Consider the following 22,092-nt stretch of genomic DNA (forward strand, 5'->3'; position numbering starts at 1 on the left):
AGAATCTACTGCTTTCTTGTCTGGACCCCCCCCCCCCCCCCCCCCCCCCTCCACGTTGCAAACTCCACACATACACATGGTGCTTCCTGTCATTCAGCTTTTTGTTGGTCCAATCATCATTATTACTTTTAAATGTAATTATCCACCAGCCCTACAATTAAAATAAAGAAGTAACACCTACAAGCCCAATTACCCGACCCACTCTGTATTTAACCTTTTGTACTGACCCGTGAGAAGATGTGAGGTGGCTTTTCTTGTGGGGCTAAAGAAGAAAATATCAATTAGACCTCCCCACGATGCCATTTTACTTTTCCCAGTTACTCCCAGCAACCACACATCAGTCAAAGCTGAAGAGCAGACTGAAGCTTTTATCTGTTTTGTCCGCTTAGCTTTTGGCCTTTATCACTAAAAAGGTTAAAAAGTGTATTTAAGTGGCTAGAAGTGGGCCAAGTTTAATTAGCTGATGTTGACTTTGGTGAACTGAATCTGCCACATACTCTTGTTTGTAAAGGTCTTGGTTTTCTCTTTATCCCCATTCAAAATGTCGATGCTATAGGGTTGAGGATTTGAATGCAGGTGGTCTCAGCTGGCACAACGCTTACTCTTCATATCCCAGAAAGTCACATACCTTTAACTTCCCCCTCTGCACACACACACACACACACACACACACACACACACACACACACACTAATCAAACCAGCATAATCGCTCCACTTTCATCTGCTGTGCATAAAAACATGATAAGTTGTTGCTTATTAGATGGATGAGCATCAAAAACTCCATAAGGTTTAGGAAAGCCCTATAAACATGTCCTTTTTGCCTCAAAACAAACAGAAATTTAGATGAATCTGCATATCCGCTTGTCCGGATGATTTCTTACATTACAGATTCATTCTGTTAGAAGACCTTTTTTCAATTCAATTCAAGTTTATTTATAAAGCGCCAAATCACGACAAAAGTCGTCTCAAGGCACTTCACATAATAAACATTCCAATTCACAGTTCATTAAGCCAATCAGAAATAATGTTTCCTATATAAGAAACCCAGCAAATTGCATCAAGTCACTTACTAGTGTCAGTGACTTTACAGCAATCCTCATACTAAGCAAGCATGCAGTGACAGTGGAGAGGAAAACTCCCTTTTAACAGGAAGAAACCTCCAGAGAATCCTGGCTCAGTATAAGCAGCCATCCTCCACGACTCATTTTATTTTTTACTGACACCTGTCTAAAGCTTAAAGGAGGTTACAGTGACAGCTCTCTGCAGCCGGCAATTGCAGCTTTTACAGCCAGTTTGCCTGCGAAATGTGGAGAATGTAAAATCGGTGACCATATTTATGTTTTTCTTTAATAAACATTTTGTTTTGAAAAAAGTGCAGCAGAATTGCATTCACAGGCATTGCCAACGGGAACAGTTATGCTTGATTTTTGTTTTGCATACACGCGATCTGGAAGCTGCATGTCTGATGAATAAAGGAATTTAACTTTTAATGACTGAGGAGTTTTAGGGCTTTCTGGGCATCTTAGTTCATGTTTTAAATACTTAGAAGGCATTTGGTGGGTTATTGTAACGTTTAGGTCACAAACAAACGTTTTGTGTTTATTTAGACAATGCTTAATGCAAAGTGCAACTTTCATAAAAGTATATTTCATACAAAAGCCTGCCTGAGACAGAACATTTGCACATCAAACTATTGGTCCTTCTCTGGTTTTTCTCTTTTATTGCAAAACAAATGTTTTCAGTCCGATCCAAAAATCAGAGAAGGAGCTATTTCAGGAAAAAAAACGCATCTATTCCAGTCAAAAGATAAAGAAGATGAGTGAAGAACATTACAGCAACTCATTTATTGTGACATGTTGTTAAGGGAGATTTGTGGTCATTGTGAGGTTATAATGACTGGAAGTGATTGTGAATTACGGCATTGGCAAGTCCTGAAAGGGCGAACAGGAAGTTCAGGCAGCACTGATATAAACAATCATTTTTAAAACTCACAAATTAAAGAACATTTAGCTTCAAATCCTTCCTGAAAAAAGCAGAGGACTCTTATTTTCTGTAAGTATACAACGTGCCACCCAAAAGTATGACGGAGATCGTGTCAGGTGTGGAACTTTTCAGAATGACAATATGAAAAATTAGAAAACTGTTTTTGGTTCAACACGTGAATAAAGTCTAGATATTCTGCTGATTTCCACCTTGGACCACGCTGTGATTGCATTAAACTGAACTTGCTGCAGCACTTCTCCTTTGGGCGAGTCCCGTGTCGATGATTTACGGGACATTTTACTGTTACCATGTGCCTAGGATCTCTGAACATGTCAGTCAACACTGCCTAATGCATTTTACAATGCACCCACTGGCCATTTTATTAGGTACTTTGCGCTAGTTGCAGGTTGGAGCTTCCCTTTGCCTTAAATCTTCGTGTCATAAATTCAACAAAGTGAAGATGATATTCTTCAGAGTCTTGCAGGTTGACGTTGCGTTATCAAGCTGATGCAGCAGAGTTGACAGCTGCACCACGTTTTAGTCCATGATGCCTCAGTTACTCCTTAACATGAAGTTTTCATTTAAACAGGATCAGTTCTATTATATTTTAAGTTGGAGCATTAAACCGTGAAAGAAAATAAACTATTTAGTTTACTGAGTGATCCCTCTGCTGCTACGTAGACCAGCATGGTACACACACACACACACACACACACACACACACACACACACACACACACACACACACACACACACACACACACACACACACTAAGATGTTTATTTAAGTCCAGTAGCACCCCCTAGTGAAAGTATAAGGGGGAATTATGGTCATCCCCTTATGTGGGTGCAGGATGTTCTTATATGAATTAGAGAGAAAAGGAAAAGCTGTGCAGCGCCAACACTCTCTCACTAGCGTTTATTGACGAGAGGAGCTGTTAAAAAAGAGGGGAAAAAGAACCTAAAGAAAAAACCTGAAAATTTCCCAACGGCACAAACTGTGCCAAAAGGTGCCCAAAATGGTCCAAGAGAGGTCCGCCTGGATTTCTATCAACTAAAACCTCTCTAACTTTTCTATGCTTCCTTTTCTTGTCATGATTTTTTGGGTCAGCAAATGTTCAGACCCTATTCTGTGGATTTCTAGATGTTTTAGGCGGCAACTAGGTATTTTAGAAGGAATTTTAACACCATAAAATGGATTTTTTTTTTAGGCGGAACAGATTTTTTTCTCATTTCTGCTGTGTTCCAGATTCTGTTACTCTCAATCAGTGACAAAAGTGATGCTTTTTAAAATTTTAGAGTAAACTTTAGTGTCTTACATTTATTTTGATACCAAAACAGCTCAAATAATCCTTGTAGTTCATGAGATATACTCAAATCATTTTGGGCACATCTTTTAAAAAAAAAAATCCGAAAAATGGCCCATAGGGTTCAAGAGGTTAATCAAAATCGAAAAAAAAAACTATGAAGCTTAGAAAAATAAATTCCAACTTATATTTTGGGACAATGTTTACAAATGGTTTATTTCATTCTGAACAGGGAAAAAATCGTTTCATGCTGATGACGTAAAGAAAATGGTTTGGTCTGATTTGCCGTCATTCAATTAAATTCAATTCAAGTTTATTTATATAGCGCCGAATCACGACAAGAGTCGTCTCAAGGCACTTCACATAATAAACATTCCAATTCAGGTCAGTTCATTAAGCCAATCAGAAATAATGTTTCCTATATAAGGAACCCAGCAAATTGCATCAAGTCACTGACTAGTGTCAGTGACTATACAGCAATCCTCATACTAAGCAAGCATGCAGCGACAGTGGAGAGGAAAACTCCCTTTTAACAGGAAGAAACCTCCAGAGAATCCTGGCTCAGTATAAGCAGCCATCCTCCACGACTCACTGGGGATCGAGAAGACAGAGCAGGCAGACAAAGACACACACACAGACACAGACACACACAGACACAAACACACACACACACACACACAGACAGACAAAGACACAAACACACACAAACACACACACACACACACACACACACACACACACACACACACACAGACAAGTAATGTGTCTATAGTTATATTGTGATGTCTTAGTAAATATTGTATTTGGTGAAAGATAAACTTTATTGTATTTATCCTAGTGGATCTATAATTAAACGGATAAACTAGTATTAGCACATCAAAAGTCAATGAAAACATAAAGTTATTATCAGGAGAGAGAGAATGTATTAGTGGTTAGCAGCAGTGTGCTAGACGATGGCCCCCTCCACGAGGCCACCACAGCTCAGCAGAACGTCATTGTAGCTTCTTCTGGGGAGAAAAACACTTAGAGAGAAAATAAAGTTAACAACTGAAATTGCACAAAATAATACAGTTAAAGAGCAGACTGTAGAATAAAGCAGTAGAGTGTGAAAAGTGGTCAGTGTGTCCTCCAGCAGTCTAAGCCTATAGCAGCATAACTACAGAGTTAACTCTGGATAATCTATCCTATTTAGATGTAGGCATGTTGGAGGCAGGGCAAGGGAGAGCCGTCTTTACCGACTGTACACTCCACCTCCCTGTAATCCCCCACTTGTCCAGATCTAGGCTAACATCAGATTTTAGCCATAGGCCCTATCAAATAAAAATGTTTTAAGCCTAGTCTTAAAAGTAGACAAAGTGTCTGCCTCACGGACTAAAGCTGGGAGCTGGTTCCACAGGAGAGGAGCGTGATAACTAAAAGATCTGCCTCCCATCCTAAGTTTAGATATTCTTGGAACCACCAGTAGACCTGCAGTCTGAGAGCGAAGTGCTCGGTTAGGAACATATGGAACAATCAGATTACTGATGTATGATGGACCTTGATTATTAAGAGCTTTATATGTGAGAAGAAGGATCTTAAAATCTATTCTGAATTTAACAGGTAGCCAATGTAGGGAAGCTAAGACAGGAGAGATGTGATCTCTCTTTTTAATTCTCATCAGAACTCTAGCTGCAGCATTTTGGACAAGCTGAAGACTTTTAACTACATTCTGTGGACTTCCTGAGTATAATGAATTACAGTAATCCAGTCTTGATGTAATAAATGCATGAACTAGTTTTTCAGCATCACTCCTGGAAAGTATGCTTCTAATCTTAGCAATATTCCAAAGGTGGAAAAAGGAAATCCGACAAACTTGTGAAACCTGGGATTTGAATGACATGTCCTGGTCAAAGATAACACCAAGGTTCCTTGCTTTGTTCTCGGAGATTAATGTAATGCCATTCAGGTCAGGCCATTGGCTAAGCAATTTCCTTTTCTGGATTTCTGGTCCAAAGATGAGAACTTCCGTCTTGTCTTGATTTAAAAGCAAGAAGTTAAGAGTCATCCAATTTTTTATGTCCTCAAGACAAGCCTGTAATCTACCCAACCGATTAGGTTCATCAGGGTTAATGGATAAATATAACTGAGTATCGTCAGCATAACAGTGGAAGTTTATCCCATGCTGTCTAATGATTTTACCAATTGGGAGCATATATATAGTAAAAAGAATTGGTCCAAGCACTGAACCCTGTGGTACTCCGCAAGTAACCCTGGAGTATGAAGAAGATTTGTCATGTACATTTACAAAATGAAATCTGTCAGACAGGTAGGATTTAAACCAGCCTAACACTGTTCCTTTGATCCCTACAACATATTCAAGCCTTTCTAAAAGAACATTGTGATCAACTGTGTCAAAGGCAGCACTGAAATCTAACAAGACTAGAACAGACACAAGATTCTTATCTGAGGCCATGAGAATATCATTTGTAACTCTCACTAAAGCAGTTTCAGTGCTGTGATACTCTCTAAAACCAGACTGAAATTCCCCAAACAGAGCATTAGTGTTTAAATGCTGACATACTTGGATGGCCACTATTTTCTCCAGGACTTTGGATAAAAATAGAAGGTTAGATATTGGTCTATAATTCATTGGGTCATCTGGATCCAGAGAAGGCTTCTTAAGTGAAGGTTTGATTACAGCCACCTTAAAATCTTGTGGTACATACCCATTTACTAAGGACAGATTGATTATATCTAGAATGGGGGCAGTAACCAAAGGAAATGCATCTTTAAATAATTTGGTTGGGATTGGATCCAAAATGCAAGTTGAAGGTTTAGATGAAGCTAATATTTTTGATAACTCTGAAAGCTCAACTGGACCAAAACGGTTCAAGCACAGATGAGGTTCTAGAGTCACCTCTGATGCTGCCTCACTTACTGAGGAAGAAGAAATTGCATTAGGGAGGATGCTAAAGATTTTGTTTCTAATAGAATTAATTTTACTTGTAAAAAATCCCATGAAGTCATTGCTGCTGAGGGCTAAGGGAATAGATGGCTCAGAGCTATGATTCTGTGTAAGTTTAGCAACTGTACTGAAAAGAAATTTAGGATTATGCTTATTCTCCTCAATTAATGCTGAAAAATAAGCAGTTCTAGTTTGTTGAAGCTTATTTTTATAAAGCACAAGACTATTTTTCCAGGACAGGTAGGCCTCCTCATGGTGCGTAGAGCGCCAAGTTCTCTCCAATTTCCTAGAGTTTTGTTTTAAGGCTCGTAGATGAGAGTTAAACCAGGGAGCCAACTTCCTGTCCCTAATTACCTTCTTTTTTAAAGGGGCAACATCATCTAATGCCACACGTAAAGAGGAATTCACATGATGAACTAAGGCATCAATTTGTGAGGGGCTAGAACTGAAAATATTGCCCTCTGCTACGTTCCTCTGAGATGCTGAGGACAGTAAAGATTTAGTTTAGATTATTTCAAACAAAGAAAACATACATAATTTTTTAAAAAGTACCACAAACAGAAAAAATACATATCATCCCATCTGTGTTTGAAAAGGAGTAGGCTGAAGTGGAAACTTATATATCCCTACCCCTTTATACAAGTCATTTTACTTGTTTACTTAAATCTAACACAAAACCTACATTAAAACAAACAAAATGGTACAAGTCACCAAAAAAAACCACCAAATTACATGGAAAAAAAACAAAAAAAGAAAAAAAACATCTTTTTACAATTGATACAATTTACTTTTCCTTGGAATAAAGGACACCCACATAAATCATCTATTTTCCACTATATACTTGTTCAGAATATGTTTTTTATAATTCATTGTAAACACATTTATATTTGTACTTACTTTGATTTCCTCTTCTAAATTGTTCCATAATTTAACCCCTATTATTGTGATACACATCTGTTTTAATGTTGTTCTAAACTTATGTATCTTTAAGTTTAGTGTCCCTCTCAGGTTATATCCTCCTTCTCTCTCTGTGAACAGTTTCTGTATTTTATCAGGCATTAATTTTTTTCTTACTTTATACATTATTTGTGCTGTTTTGTATTTAACCAAGTCCTGGAACTTCATTGTCCGTGTTTTAATAAAAAGTTCATTTGTGTGATCCAAATATCCTGCATTTGTTATTAATCTGATAGCCCTTTTCTGCATTGTCATTATTGTTTGTAAATTACTTTTGTACGTGTTTCCCCAGACCTCTACACAATAGCTCAAATATGGCAGTAGCATCGTATTGTATAATATATAAAGTGCTTTCTGATTAAAAATATACTTAGCTTTCCCCAATATAGCAAAGATGGAACAGTTGATTTAAAGTATGCAACTGCGTTGTCAGATAGAGACCGACTATAATGAAATTTACTTTCATGTCTCAAGAACTCAGTTATAAAAAACTCAAAGGTTATCAGAAAGTGGTCCGAGAGGACTGGATTATGTGGAAAGATTGTTATTTCCTCACACTCAATGCCATAAGTCAGAACAAGGTCTAATGTATGATGGCAGGAGTGGGTGGAGCTATGTATTCTTTGAGTAAAACCAATTGAGTCTAAGATATTACTAAAGGCTACATTGAGGCAATCATTTTCGATGTCCACTTGAATGTTGAAATCCCCCACTACAATGACCTTATCAGTATTTAGCACCAAATCAGATAAAAAATCAGAGATCTGATCCAAATACTCAGAGTGAGGGCCTGGTGGACGATATAAAACTACAAACAAGAGTGGTTTTACAGTTTTGCTATCTGGATTAGGAAAACTAAGAATAAGATGTTCAAACGAACTGTAACTATTAATCTGTAAGGGACTGATTAATAAGTCCGAATGAAAAATGGTTGCCACTCCTCCTCCTCTCCCTGTACTTCGAGCAATATGATGATTTAAATAATTTGAAGGAGTCGACTCGTTTAAGCTAACATAGTCCTCTTGCTGCAGCCAGGATTCTGTGAGAGAGAGCAAAGAGATCTGATTATCACAAATCAACTCATTAACTAACAAAGTCTTAGAAAAAATGGATCTAATGTTCAACAACCCACATTTAATTTTTCTAGTTTTCTGCTCAGTTGAATTTGTTCTGATATTTATGAGATTTCCATGATTTGCTTTATTAAGCCTGATATTTAATCTGTGTAGTTTTGGCCGTGGGCAGGACACTGTCTCTATGGGGTAGTGGGTGGGTAACAGTACAGAAGCTGCAGAGGGGTGTGTTAAACTATGACTCTGCTTCCTGGTCTGGACCCTGGGTAGTCATGTAGGGCTAATACAACTGGCCATATTCCTAGAAAGAAGAGCTGCACCATCCAAAGAGGGATGGATGCCGTCTCTCCGCATCAGACCAGGTTTTCCCCAAAAAGTTTTCCAATTATCAATGTAGCCCACGTTGTTTTCAGGACACCACCTAGACAACCAGCGGTTGAAGGACAGCATGCGGCTAAACATGTCGTCACTGGTCCAATCAGGCAGGGGGCCAGAGAAAATTACGGAGTCCGACATTGTTTTGGCAAACTTACACACCGAAGCAACATTAATTTTAGTGACCTCCGATTGGCGTAACCGGATGTCGTTACCGCCAGCATGAATAACAGTCTTACTGTACTTACGCTTATCCTTAGCCAGCAGTTTCAGATAAGATTTAATGTCGCCCGCTCTGGCCCCAGGTAAACATTTAACTGTGGTTGTTGGAGTCTCTAATGCCACGTTTCTGACTATGGAGCTGCCAATGATCACAGTCGGCTTATCAGTGGGTGCGTCACTGAGCGGGGAAAATCTATTAGAAACGTGGACGGGTTGGTGGTGGCCCACGGGCTGGGTTCCATGCTTCCTGCGTACCGTCACCCAGCCGGCCTGAGGTCCCGGCTGCTCGGGTTCTGCTGGAGGATCGCTACGTGGTTGTTCTGAGCTAGTTAGCCCCGCGCTAGCTAAGTAACTACGGCTGTTTACAGGTTTTTCAACAGCGCGGAGCCGGGACTCCAATTCCGACACCCTCGCCTCCAAAGCTACAAAAATGCTACATTTATTACACGTACCATTATCACTAAAGGAGGCAGAGGAGTAACTAAACATCTGACACAGAGAGCAAGAGATAGGAGACGGAGAAGCAGATACAGAAGTAGCCATAGCCGTGCTGAGGCTAAGCTAACTGGACGAGCAAACTGTTCAGTACCAAATAAACTGCGTGCAAACTCAAATGGTTCCCTAAAAGCTAGGTGGAATAACAGAAAATGTGTGTTTTAGCGTGCTTTTGTGCTACAATAACTCAGAGATATCCTAGTACAGAGAAATTAAATCAGCTTTAGCGAGCCTCAAACACCAAACAGCTACACGTAGTGCAACACTGAAAACAGGAAACAGGAAACGCCTTAACGCCGTCATTCTGTTGCAGAAGGTGGTCATGCATTCTGCAAAGCTGTGTTCCTTTGCCTCCACTTGCCAAGCAAAATTGTATTCAAATCAAAATACTAGTAAATAAAATGTTTATTTGCATTTTAAAAATTTAATATTTTATTGTAAAGCATTACTGTTATAATGAAAACAACTTGTACTGATTTTAGTTTTTCCAGCTACAGCAGATCCTGTTAAGGTCAAAATTAAAGCACTTTTTTTAGTCCTCAACAATTTAAAATCAACTAAAAATGTTGTTGCTTTTCCTCTTGTTTATCTTTAATATTTTGTTGTGGTTTCTTTCTGAAAGATGCACCGAGTGTAAAAAAGCCAATCCAACCCCTGATCGCTTGAAGACATCAGCTTCTGCAGGGACTAATTGAAATATTCAATTCTGGATTAAAAATTCACAGAAAAATACAAGATAAAAAATACTTTGAGTGTCCATGATTAAATATTCTGATGATTTTCATCATCTTCTACATGGCAATAAATGGAGAAAATGTCTCTGACCTGTGGACCATCAGCCCCAGTTCCCCTCAGGGTTGTGTTCTCTCCCCTTTGCTCTTCTCCCTGTACACCAACGCAGGGGCGGATTTAGCAATTTGGGGGCCCAAGGCGAACACAGACATGGGGCCTCTTACACTAAATTTTCGACAATCTTACCTTTAACTGGATTTGCGAAAATCTACCCTCTTCTGACACGATTTATTTTCACTTTTTATTAGTCCTCCTCTTTTTTCCTGTTTTTCTCTCCCTTTGAGTGCTTTCTTCTTCCTGTCAGTGCTCCTGCTTTTGCCTTTGTTATTTTATTTCTATTTTCCATTTTGGTTTATGTTTTCCTCCCTTTAAACATTTTCCATTGTCTTTCCTCTCTGCCTCCTTTTGATGTTTACATTGAGAAACGACGTCACTTTCAGAAGTGAAAATAAAAGCTTTTATGAAGCAAGCAGCTTCTTTCTCTTATTGGAGCCACTAGGAAAACTCCATTTCATGCTTCATGTTTTACTATTGCTTTGAGTTTGTTACGAACGCTCCCACCTCTCTTATTCTTCTTATTTGTGGTCTTATGGCACTTGGCAAACAACAATTTGGTGCATTACCACCACCAACTGGATTGGAGTGGAATGACTACCAATCACTTCCTGTTTGTGCATCGCCGTCTTAATAACCCTCTTATGACCAAATTATAACAGGGCCGCCTGGTATGTTTTTAATCTTATGGCTGTAAAATTGTAATAAAAAGTACAAAGTGTGTGTAACTCTCTCCTTTTTGAGAACAACCTCAGCTTTTAGTGTTTGGTTTGTATTTAGAATTTATTTCTATTAAAGCCTTTAAAAAATCAGCTTCAAAGTGAAAAAAGCAAAAAACGGATTTGAATTTTTTTACATTTCTTACTGAACAGGAACTTCAAAATTACTGGGCAAACAATTTAAACTTTGAACTGAAATGCATCTATTCTTTAAAAAGTTTGAACCTTGGTATCTTTTTTAGCTGTTTTTAAGACCATTTAGTATTGTTAACTTTCAGACGTTTTTATTTGATGTGGTAGACCTTGAAGCAGTTTCTCTCCAGTTGCAGGCAGAGTCACACCTCACACTGCCATGGGGTGCTTCTCTTGCACGCCGTGCACTGCTATACCAAAAACTTTTGTTTTAGCAAAAATAATTATTTATGGTAAAAAGATAAACAATGCTGGAATGAAGCTGAATCTTACAATTAGCAAATAGTTGAGGGTTGTTAAAATAAAAAAATAAAAAATAAAGACTGAACAAACATTCATATCCTGTTTCACTGGAGATCTGTCTTTCTTCGTGGTCACTGACTTCAGATATAAGCCTTCTGGGACACCTAATAGATCGTGTTGATTTTCTTTGAGGCATTTCCATAATTTCATGCTGGCTTTTTATGCTAATTAGCTTCCCCGTTCCGTTATCCGCTTTCACCGCGGCGCTGCGCTCTGTTTCAATCAGGCTGTACAGCAGGATTTCCCCTCGTAGCGATATTTTCCATAACTCTGATTGCTTCATGCTATAGATCGTTGGAAAGCTGCTTTTATGTACTTTTAGGAACCGTTGGAATTATTTGAATCTGATCCGCCGTTCAAAAGTTATAAAACGGAGCATTTTGGATGACAAACTCAGCACGTCTCTGAATCTGTGTTGTGATTTGTTGCGCTCAAGACAGGGAATCCCGGTGGCTACCGTAATGTACTGTATATGCACGAAAAGCCCCATTTTTAATCTTTTCAGCACTTTTGGAATTTTAATGATATCTTGAACGGTTCAGGAATTATGGTAATTAGAAGTGCGCTTGTCCAATCCCATCTGCGGCCACAGGTTGGTAATAAGAATATTGTGGCATTAACAGAGGGGTGCCGGCGGTCAGGGCTAGGAGGCCCCCCACCACTAGGGGGCCCCAGGCGGCCGCCTACCTATGCCTAATGGTAAAACCGCCTCTGCACCAACGGCTGGACATCCAACCACGAGTCTGTCCAACTTATCAAGTTTGCAGATGACACCGCCGTCATCAGACTCATCTCTGATGGGCATGAGTCTGCCTACAGAATGGAGGTCAAATGGCTGGTGTTCTGGTGCAACCACAAAAACCTGGTGCTAAATGCACGGAAGATAGCTGAGGTCGTTGTGAACTTTAGGAAACCCACACAGCCCTCCTCCCCCCATAACCCTGTCTGACACTCCCATCACGATGGTGGACTCATGTCGCTTCATATTGTTTCAGTCACAGGACCCTAGTGTTGTGTTTGCACCTGAACTGATCCGCTCCGACCACTACTTACACTAACTTGTATAAAGTAGCTGCTTCTCTAATTATTGATTCTCTATAATATGATCATTTCATTGTGTTAATTTCTTAATTCTAATTTTGCTCATCTTTTTTTTTTCTTGCACCAAATACTGCAGCAATTTCCTAATGTTGTGATTCTGGCACATATGGCAATATAACCCTTCTGATTCAGAAATAAATTGTAGGTGTTTGGCTAAAATAATCACTATAAGTGAACATAACACTGTTTTTCATGAGCAACTGAAAGTAAAATGTGAGTAAATGCAGGTGGACACAAAAAAACTTTAGCAAGACTGGAGCTTTTTAGCGTGCACATGTTTCTACAAATAGAGATATGGAGCTGAGAGAGTTTGCAGCACTTTATTAAATACTTGATACTATAACCAAAGGGCACAAATCTGCCCTTCCACAGCATATCTAAAAAAAGTCGAGTTTCAGTTCGACCTGCAGGAGTTCTATTAGGGACATTACGGTACTTCCTTTTCTAAAGCAACAAAAGCTAATTTTTGGGTGTGTAAGGATTATTTACAAATAGGGCCACAGGCAGAAAGAATGGGATGCAAAATTCACATGAGTGTCATACAGTAATAGATCACTTCACAAAAAGAAATAAACAATCTCAGGACAGTGGTAATAAATTTACTCTTTCCTTCATGACCCGCTAATAAATAAAAACTTGTAGACATTAACACACCTCATTTTCACAGATAAAAGGGGAAAACTGAGCAGAAAACCTGCAGCTACAGCCGTCACCACTCCAGTTTGTGACTAAGAAATACACAATGTGATAGTTTAAACTCTTCATCCCATCTGAGCTTTCATTTCAGACATTTCTCAGACAAGAGGGGGCTAAGAGATGGAGGACGAGGTGGAGGTGTGGAAGGAGGAGAAGGAAACAAGGTGGGATGGATAAAAGAGGGGGAAGAGGGCTCTTGCTTGGTTGATAAGGGGAAAAATACAACAGGCTGGATGGGAGAGAGAGGGGAGGGGGAGGAAGAGGGGTTTGTGGCTGGTTTGTTAGGAGATGATGGAAAAAGTAATGGAAGAGGTGAAGAAAGAAATGGATGAGAAGGAGGGCCAGCGGGTGAGGAAGGGTCTAAAGATAAACACGGAGGTGCTGAAAGTGGAGATGTGGGCGGATTTTTCTCAGCAGGTGATAAAATGGGTAAAATGTCAGCAGAGGGTGATAGAGGATGCTGCAGCAAACAGGCAGGAGGTTCAGATGTAGCTTCGGTCTCGGCAGCTGTCCCAGACGTCTCAGGAGAAACGTTCATGGTAGGAAACGCTTTGGTACATGACGTCTTCTTCGCTGGTTTGTTTGAGAGAGCAGATGGAACTTCAGCGGCCAACTGTTGTCCTGAACAGCAACGAGAGGTAAGCTGAAGGGTCTCCTTATCGAGAGCTGTGTTCTGGAGAAAGAAAAAAAGAAGCCATCTATAAAAAAAATACTTTGAGTGTCCATGATTAAATGTTCTGATGATTTTCATCATCTTCTGCATGGCAATAAATGGAGAAAATGTCTCCGACCTGTGGACCATTATCTCAATATGAACCAGTCACAGTAAGACTTGGGCAGAAATCAGGAAATAAGCAATCAGTGAATTCTGATGGACAACTTCTTCTTTCATTTCCCACTGGTCCGTTTGTGCAGTTTGAAAAAGTTTTCTCCTCTCTGTCCTCCAGAAAACCTGCTGCCAGGATTCCTCCTTTTTCACCCAATGAGATCCTTTTGAACTAAGCAGATCAAAAGGATCTTTTATTTAGTTATTCATTTATTTGTTACTGTGGCCCGTGTGCAGGGTGCAGCTGCCTGGTGTGCACAATCAGCAGCTGCTATGCTGCACTCCGTCCTCTCCGCTTGTCCGGGTCCACTAAGAGTCCACACAAATAATGTAATATAGGTAGGAACAGGATCTTTTTTCAGACTCCCCCTGGGTATGTCAGTTGAAAACTTCCAAGGGAGCCCATCACCCTTTAAGGGAAGCCGGACTCCCCTTAGCTCCCCCATAATTCTCGTGAAGTAGACTCCCTATTTTAAAATATGTTACACTAACCAGATCACATCTTTAATCTAATTCTACAAATTTTAACATATAGCCTGCCGCAGAATTTTATTTAGAACATCTACCGTATACCACGGACTCATTTACTTAGCAATTTTTTCATTATTTTAAAGCAGTTTCTTGAGCCAGTGTGCGCTAAAATGACCCTTTACAGGTTTAACGACAGACTGCCCTGCCCCTATCGCCCCCTGTGACCAGAATATTCCACTTGTAACTTCAGAGTTGAAAAAAGTTAAGCTGACATACCTAGCACTGCAGTCTACTTTTAGCGTGTTTCCTGCATGCTTTAGATCATAAACACAGCTGATTTGTTTAATTTAGTGATGAATCACTCCTCTAGACACTAAGGAAGGCTGGGAGACATTTCAGCTGTTAGATTAATGTGTTAAAAAGACAAACGCACAAGGAGGAGAGAAGTTTTGCTTTTGGTTATACAAACGGACAGTAGGGGGTGCTAAAAGCAAGCCCAAACTGCCTAGTCTCCCTTTAAAAGAGATTTTTTTTAATAAGTTTCATTATCCTTTTAATACATTTTCTGAGTAGAGAAAATACAGAAAAATGAATTAGTATCATTACAGAAATCCAGAAGGAAAATACTCATAGCAGCTTTGCCTCCAACTCTGGACAGCTGAGCAGCATTGATGCAGTTCTTACATATCACCACAAGGTGGCAGTAGAACCTCAGATTTCAAATGCTTTTTGGAACCAAAAGTTGTTCTAATTTCAATTGACCACAAAACATTAAAAATACAGAGCAGGAGGCAATGAAATTCAGGTTGCATCATTAGTGGGAACATGCTGTAACCTTAAAGCAACATGACTAAACCAAAAAAATAAATCTTGATTCCCTTAAATCTTTGTGGTCAGTACTAAGGTGGGTGATGGAGCAGAGTAGAAATTAAAGTGAAAGTTAAAGTCCCATTAGTTGTCACACACACTGATGTGTGTGCGACATTTGTTCTCTGCATTTGACCCATCCCCTGGGGGAGCGGTGAGCTGCAGACACAGCCACGCTCGGGAACCATTTGGTGGTTTTACCCCCCAATCCAACCCCTTAATGCTGAGTGTCAAGCAGGGAGGCATTGGGTCCCATTTTTTTCAAAGTCTTTGGTATGACCCGACCAGGAATCGAACCCTGATCTCCCAGTCTCAGGGCGGACACTCTACCACTAGGCCACAAATGTAAAACAAGCACAGATTGTTAGTGAGATATGGTGAGCTGGCTGCTAATGGTTGAGTGGGCGAGTGAGGGGACTAAGAATGTCACAGGAAGGAAGGGAAAGGGAGGGAGAGACGTGTGCAAGGGGAAGGGTGATGGCTGCAGAGGAAGACTGGAGTTAGGGGGAGGGAGGTAAAGCGTGTACCAGGCTCTCAGCTGCAGGCATCCCCTGTGGTCCTGGGTCAGGTGTGAGGGAGGGGTGAGGATGAGAGGAGGAGAATATGAAGGAGAGGATGGATGAGGGAGGAGCTGAAACCACGACCCACATTTACGCCTCAAACTGTCAAATGAGATTTACAACAAAATGAGGCTCTTTACATCCAGAAAAGCAACAAACTTAAACTTTAAAATGCAGATAATGCTTTTCTAATCACACATCAGACAAACGGAAGCATGAGGACGAGCCTGAAGGAGAGGAAAACAACAGGAAATGGTGCATGCAGTGAGGAAAGAGGGATGACTTCTCGGACGTCTGGCCTGCAGAGCTGCGGTTTTCACTTGAAATCTTTAAAACATTTTCTGACATATTAACAGCATTACAGGTTTTCTAATATTTACTACTAATGCCTGATTGGATGATGAAGGCTGAAGTCGATCTGTACAAAAACGAAGTGAATTTAGCACAATTCAGTCTTGTGTATTTGGGTCAAACATTCACCATCCTCATCATCCTGCTCAGGCAGCATGTCACTTCTGATTAAACCCATGTCAAAACTTCAATACGGCTGTAAGATGTCGCACTAAGTACTGCAGTAAACCCATGAATCAAAAATGAAAAGATCCTGAATACATTTGAGGAGCTCACCATGATGACAGACACCCCAGCTGTAGTGTTGTTGTGCTTTGTTGTTGAAGTGTTGAAGTGAGTCTTCAGGGTAAATGAAACCTCCATCTTCATGTTGTTCTCCATGACTGCATCAGCCTGTGAGTATGGATCATTTACAAACAAGAAACAGTTCATTTACCAAGTCTTTGACACTCCGTTAAAACGTACTGTGACCCATGGGTGTGAGAGGACGTCTTGTGCTGAGTAGCGAGCCTCGGCGTTGACCAGCAGCATCTTTAGGATCAGTTCCTGAAACAAAACAAAGCTCAGCAACTAAAAATCCTTCACACTGACTTTATAATTATACACTTCCACACGGTTTTACCACCGTTTTTTTCCCTTTTCTGCTGATTTGTAATTAATTAAATATTTCCTGCACCAACGGCCGTTTGAACGTAAAGGTCGGACAATATCCTTCAGGGTTTTCAGGTAAAGAGAGGAATTCTGGGGTTGCACTAATTACAGTGAGTCGTTTAGGTTCTGAAGCAGCAAAGCAGCTCCAAACCATCGCACTACCACCACTGTGTTTGACTTGTGGTTGTTTCTGAATCCAGATGGAACGGGACACACAACTTCATTTTTCACTTGTCAGACAACTTAACCCTCAAGTCTTGGAGCTCCCTGAGATTTGATTTTGTGCTGTGATGGGAATTTTTATATCATACATGTGACTTTTTGTGCTTGTGAATTATGTCTGCCAGCTCCTAGAAAGCAGAGGCGTAAGGATAGGTGGAGTGGCCAGAGGTAGGGCGGTTCTTGTGTTTTGTTTTGTCAGTGTGTGTGTGTGTGTGTGTGTGTGTGTGTGTGTGTGTGTGTGTGTGTGTGTGTGTGTGTGTGTGTGTGTGTGTGTGTGTGTGTGTGTGTGCGTGTGTTGAACTATATAGCTGCATGTATGCTGAACTCTGGGAAAATTTCTGGGACCTATTCATAGAGTGAGACCCAAACGTGTTTTTTGCCTCAGGAAATAAATGAATAAATAAGACAAAAGACAGACTGTCTCTTTTATTGTGTGTCTCATACGTTCAGGTGAAAAATTCCATAACAGGGCTAATTGTGGTCTTTTTAGTCAGCAGAGGTTTAGACCTTTGAAATCTCCCAGGATGCTAATCTGCCCTGACTTTTTCAAACTGTTGAACAATAACTTCTGACCAAAGCGAGCGAGGCTTGGGGGGATGTTAGATGTGGCTTTGGGTCTTTGGGTTCATGAGTTTCTTGATAACGGAGCGTCATGTGTTGCTTTCTGAGATAAAAACTCAGTCCTGGGGGTGGTTAGTGAAACTGAACTCAGCTTTCAAAATAATGGGATTAATTACAGTTAAATTAGTTTACAGGTTAGTTTGGGTAAATTTGTCCTCAATCAATGAAATCTTCATTGGAAAACTGTTCAACAAAATCGAACAGAGTATGCAAATTTGTTGAATTTAACTGGACAGATAGTTAAGTTCAAATCAAAACAAATAATGACCATTTCTGCACCAAGTGTCTTTACAAGCTCACCTGCATGGTATAAAGTATACAACAGTATTAAACCAGTTATACCCGCTACTGCAGCTCCCTGCACTTTTTCCAGTGACAGAACCATTCCTTAATGAGCCGTTTGGTTCCCCACCAGACATCAGTGACTAAAGGAGTGTGTGCTTGAATTACTGGTTTTGTCCATCAATGTAGCACAAAGATTAGACCACATAACAGTTGCTTGAATAAATAGGGAGATGGATAGTACAGTAATTAAAGCTGGTGTGTGTTCTGTGTCTCTAAGCCAAACCTTAGCTGAGTCAGTGATGCTGTCCCAATAAGGACTGGGAAAGTCCAACTGCCCCAGAAGAATCTGATCAAACAGGTCCTCTTGTATATTATTCTCACTGGATCCAAAGAAAAAGAAACAAAAGAAAATTTCAGGATATATTGGTGAATCCTTTGCTGCTGAACTGAGAGCGGATTTCCAAATCTGCTGTAGTATTTCTCAGGGTTCACCTAATTTATTAAGATCTGTTCATTCAAACAGTGAAAATGAACTAGTTTGTGTATTTTGTACTAGCATAGCATAGTTTATTTATATAGCACGTTTAAAATGCAGCATGGGAGTTTCCCAAAGTGCTGCACAGGCTAAAACAAAACACAACCATTACAAGGAGCTAAAACAAAGGATAAAAATCTCAATCAAAGGCAGATAAACCATGATGAATACTAAGAACACATTAAAACAATGATACAATAAAACACTAAAACGAGTCACTGTCTAAAAGCCAAAGTGTAAAAGTGGGTCTTTAAACGAGATTTTAAAACCGCCAGAGATGGAGCCTGCCGAACTCCAATGGGCAATGAGTTCCATAGCTTTGGGGCAGCATGGACAAATGCTCGATCCCCCCGCGATTTAAGTCTCATCCGCGGCGTGTACAGCAGCAAAAGGTCAGTCGACCTCAACGTGCACGTGGGCACATAAGGAGTGAGAAGGGCCGTGAGGTAGGGAGGTGCCAGGTCATTGAGTGCTTTAAAAACAAAAGTCAGTAACAAACTGCACTCTGAAAATGACAGGGAGCCAGTGAAGATTTGCCAGGACAGGGGTAATGTGGCTACGTCGGTGTGTATCCGTCAAGAACCTGGCAGCAGTGTTCTGAACAACCTGCAGCCGATTCAGGGCAGAGACCGGAACACCAACGAGGAGGGCATTTGCATAGTCCAGGCGAGAGGTAATGAAGGCATGAATGACTGACTCCAAATGCCTCCGTTTCAGGATTCGTCTGAGGTGAGTTAAGCCTGATTTATGCTTCTCCGTCTGCGTCAGTGCGGAGACACGCAACGCCATTATCCGTCCTTGCGTAGGGCACGCAAGTACGTACGGAGTCGAGCCCACTTTTTTAAACATCCGTCAAACAAGACGGATTACGCAAGCTTGTGATTGGTCAAGATGCCGCTGTTGTTTAAAGCGCCGCCATTGCAAAGAGAGCCGAGGATAACTAGCGGCAGACACGGAGAAGCTTGAAGAATACCTCGCGAAAAAACTCTAAAAATATGAACGTTTAATTCTCCCGTGACTGGAGGAGTGAAAAGATGCGCAGCAAGCATTTTATTTGTGGACCGAAATGAAGGAAACGTGGGTTTAGAGGTGGGAAGCGCATGAAGGGGTGGGAGAATGAGAGACAAATATGTCCGTGTTAAAAGTCTCTTATATACACAAAAAACACAATATAAACACACGATCTTGGACCGATACATGACAGGATACCACAGAACAGCGCTACGCCCTCTGTTGTCCTGCAGGGCAATTGCTTTGCAACGCTCTCCAGGAGACGGAGAAGTAAAAGAGCAAAACGCTTCCGTCAGTCCGTGCGTGTCTGTCCCTTGCGGAGCTGACGGAGAAGCATAAACCAGGCTTAAGGTGGCAAAGCTGAGAAAAACAAGACCTCACTACGGAGTTTATCTGTGGGGCCATTGTGAGTCCAGCATCCAGCTTGACCCCGAGACTCGTCGCACACTGTTTGGGGTTAAGGGTTAAAAGGTCACAAACAGGGTGAGAGCCATGGTGGTTGCGGGGGTCTAAAACAATAAACTCAGACTTCTTTTCGTTCAGTTTTAAGAAGTTGGATGCCTGCCAGCCCTTCACATCATCCATACATGCAGCCAATTTCTTACTACATTTTAGGAACATTTCTTCCATGTTTAGTCAGCAACATGGAGATGTTTTGAAATTGTGGGATGCTTGCCTGGTCCACACAATGACAAAGAAACCTGAGACTTAGTTTTAAAGGTATGTTGTGAATGAACTTCTAGTTTGGGTTAAGGTTAGTATGGGTTGGGGTTAGGCATAATACAGTCACAAAAATGAATGGAAGTCACTAAGATGGTCCTCACTAAGATAGAAAGACGTGTGTGCGTGCATGCGTGTTTGTTTTCGGGCCAGTATAAATGTTAGTGTGCAGATCTTCAACCACAACTGGTGAGCCACTTTGCGGGTGTTTTGGATTCATTAGCTGATCCGAGTGGGAAACGTTGAGTCTAGACTATTGAATCTTTTCACAATATTCAGGTTTTCTGAGATTTAGAATTTGGGGTTTTCATAAGCTGTAAGCCAGAATCATATATAGGATTGGCTTTGCATGTGAAGAGTCTGTCGCATATTAGTTTCACCTTATAAGATTACTGAAATTAATGGATTTTTATAACCCTATCTTTGAGACTGTGGCTACTGTAAAAGTTATAGTTTAAGAGACTAACTACTGCACACATTAATGTCCATCAAATAAAGAAAAGTAACAAAGCAAACATGATTCACACCTCTCCAATAAAATAAACCTAGCTTGAGTAGAAACTGTAATTTGGTTCCCAAACAAGGTCAAAGGACAGAACTGATTGTCTGGGCCAACAGTCTGAAAAATGCTCTTGTGTTTTCTGAGAGTAATGAAAGTATTTCTTTAGAAACAGAAACAGCTGATTGTGATTCAGTCCTCGCAGCAACTCTAAGAATGGATTCACAACACAATAACTCAAGCTTCCTATGGGCAAACCGTGTGTGTGCCAACAGGGTTTGTCCGCGGCTTCCCTGGTGGCCCCACAGAGGTTTGCCCACATAGAGTTTAATGGGCCCATGTACGAGTCAAACCGTCTGGGTCCCTCTGGAAACCCATGTAGGGCACGCTAAAACATATGTGGGTAAACGCCTGTGGAACAATCATGGAAACCTGAACAAACCCTGTTGGCACCCATATGGTTTGCCTATCCTTATGGGGCCTATATGCATGGGTGGTAGAATAAATGGTACTAATGACCTAAAACTCTGACCACAGCAACAAACCGACCTTCTGAATGGGGGGAAGCCACATAGGAGGATGTAGGTGATCACACCTGCAGCCCAGATGTCCACTTTTAGCCCATACCTGCCAAGAATCACAGAAATGTAGAAAAACATGATAAATTATTTATTTTAATTTCAATACAACCAACAAGCACAATGCTGAATATATAGTGCCACATGAGCATCTTCCAAGATAAAGCAAGTAAAACTGGGCCAAAACATCCATCTTACCCCGACTCAGCTATGATCTCTGGAGCCACGTACGTAGGAGTCCCACACACGGTGAACAACGGTCCCTCTACCACTGTTGCCAAACCAAAGTCTCCAAGTTTCAGGGATTTGGTGCCATCTGGATGCTCGAAGACCTAAACCAGAACACTCAGATGAAGCCTTTAGAGCAGGGGTGTCAAACTCATTTTAGCTCAGGGGCCACATTGATGGAAATCTAGTCCCAAGTGGGCCGGACCGGTAAATTAAAAACAACTTCAGGTTGTTTTCTTTGTTTTAATACAATCAATATAAAACAAAGCTGGAGCCTGAGGACAGTGTACCCAAAATAGTACAAGTACAACATCTGAAGTGTACTTGAAAATTTGAAAAAAACTAAAAAATCAATCAATAAATAAAAACATTCCTTAGTGATTCAAAGAGCTTACAGATCACATGGCTAGATCAGTTTCACGCAGCATGTAAAGTATATGTGACTAATTTTA

At 40.6% G+C, this 22,092-nt stretch overlaps 1 protein-coding gene across 2 annotated transcripts in view; it reads right to left on the reverse strand.

Annotated features, from left to right (window-relative positions):
- Positions 1 to 13,142: 13,142 nt before the first annotated feature.
- dclk2a (doublecortin-like kinase 2a) overlaps positions 13,143 to 22,092 on the reverse strand; it is a 44,285-nt gene continuing 35,335 nt past the window's right edge. The window contains exons 12-17 of one of the 2 annotated variants that reach the window (XM_015965872.3): positions 21,611 to 21,744; positions 21,384 to 21,461; positions 18,353 to 18,449; positions 16,756 to 16,836; positions 16,567 to 16,683; positions 13,143 to 13,888 (exon numbers count right to left, since the gene is read on the reverse strand). In XM_015965872.3, the coding sequence (XP_015821358.1) occupies positions 13,298 to 13,888; positions 16,567 to 16,683; positions 16,756 to 16,836; positions 18,353 to 18,449; positions 21,384 to 21,461; positions 21,611 to 21,744 (1,098 nt within the window). In that variant the 3' untranslated portion in view covers positions 13,143 to 13,297. Of the gene's footprint in view, positions 13,889 to 15,913; positions 16,042 to 16,566; positions 16,684 to 16,755; positions 16,837 to 18,352; positions 18,450 to 21,383; positions 21,462 to 21,610; positions 21,745 to 22,092 lie in introns of those variants that run through there. The other variant, XM_015965880.3, reaches the window with a different exon arrangement.

Source organism: Nothobranchius furzeri, chromosome 4 (assembly GCF_043380555.1).
Source record: "Nothobranchius furzeri strain GRZ-AD chromosome 4, NfurGRZ-RIMD1, whole genome shotgun sequence".
NCBI classification, from domain to species: domain Eukaryota; kingdom Metazoa; phylum Chordata; class Actinopteri; order Cyprinodontiformes; family Nothobranchiidae; genus Nothobranchius; species Nothobranchius furzeri.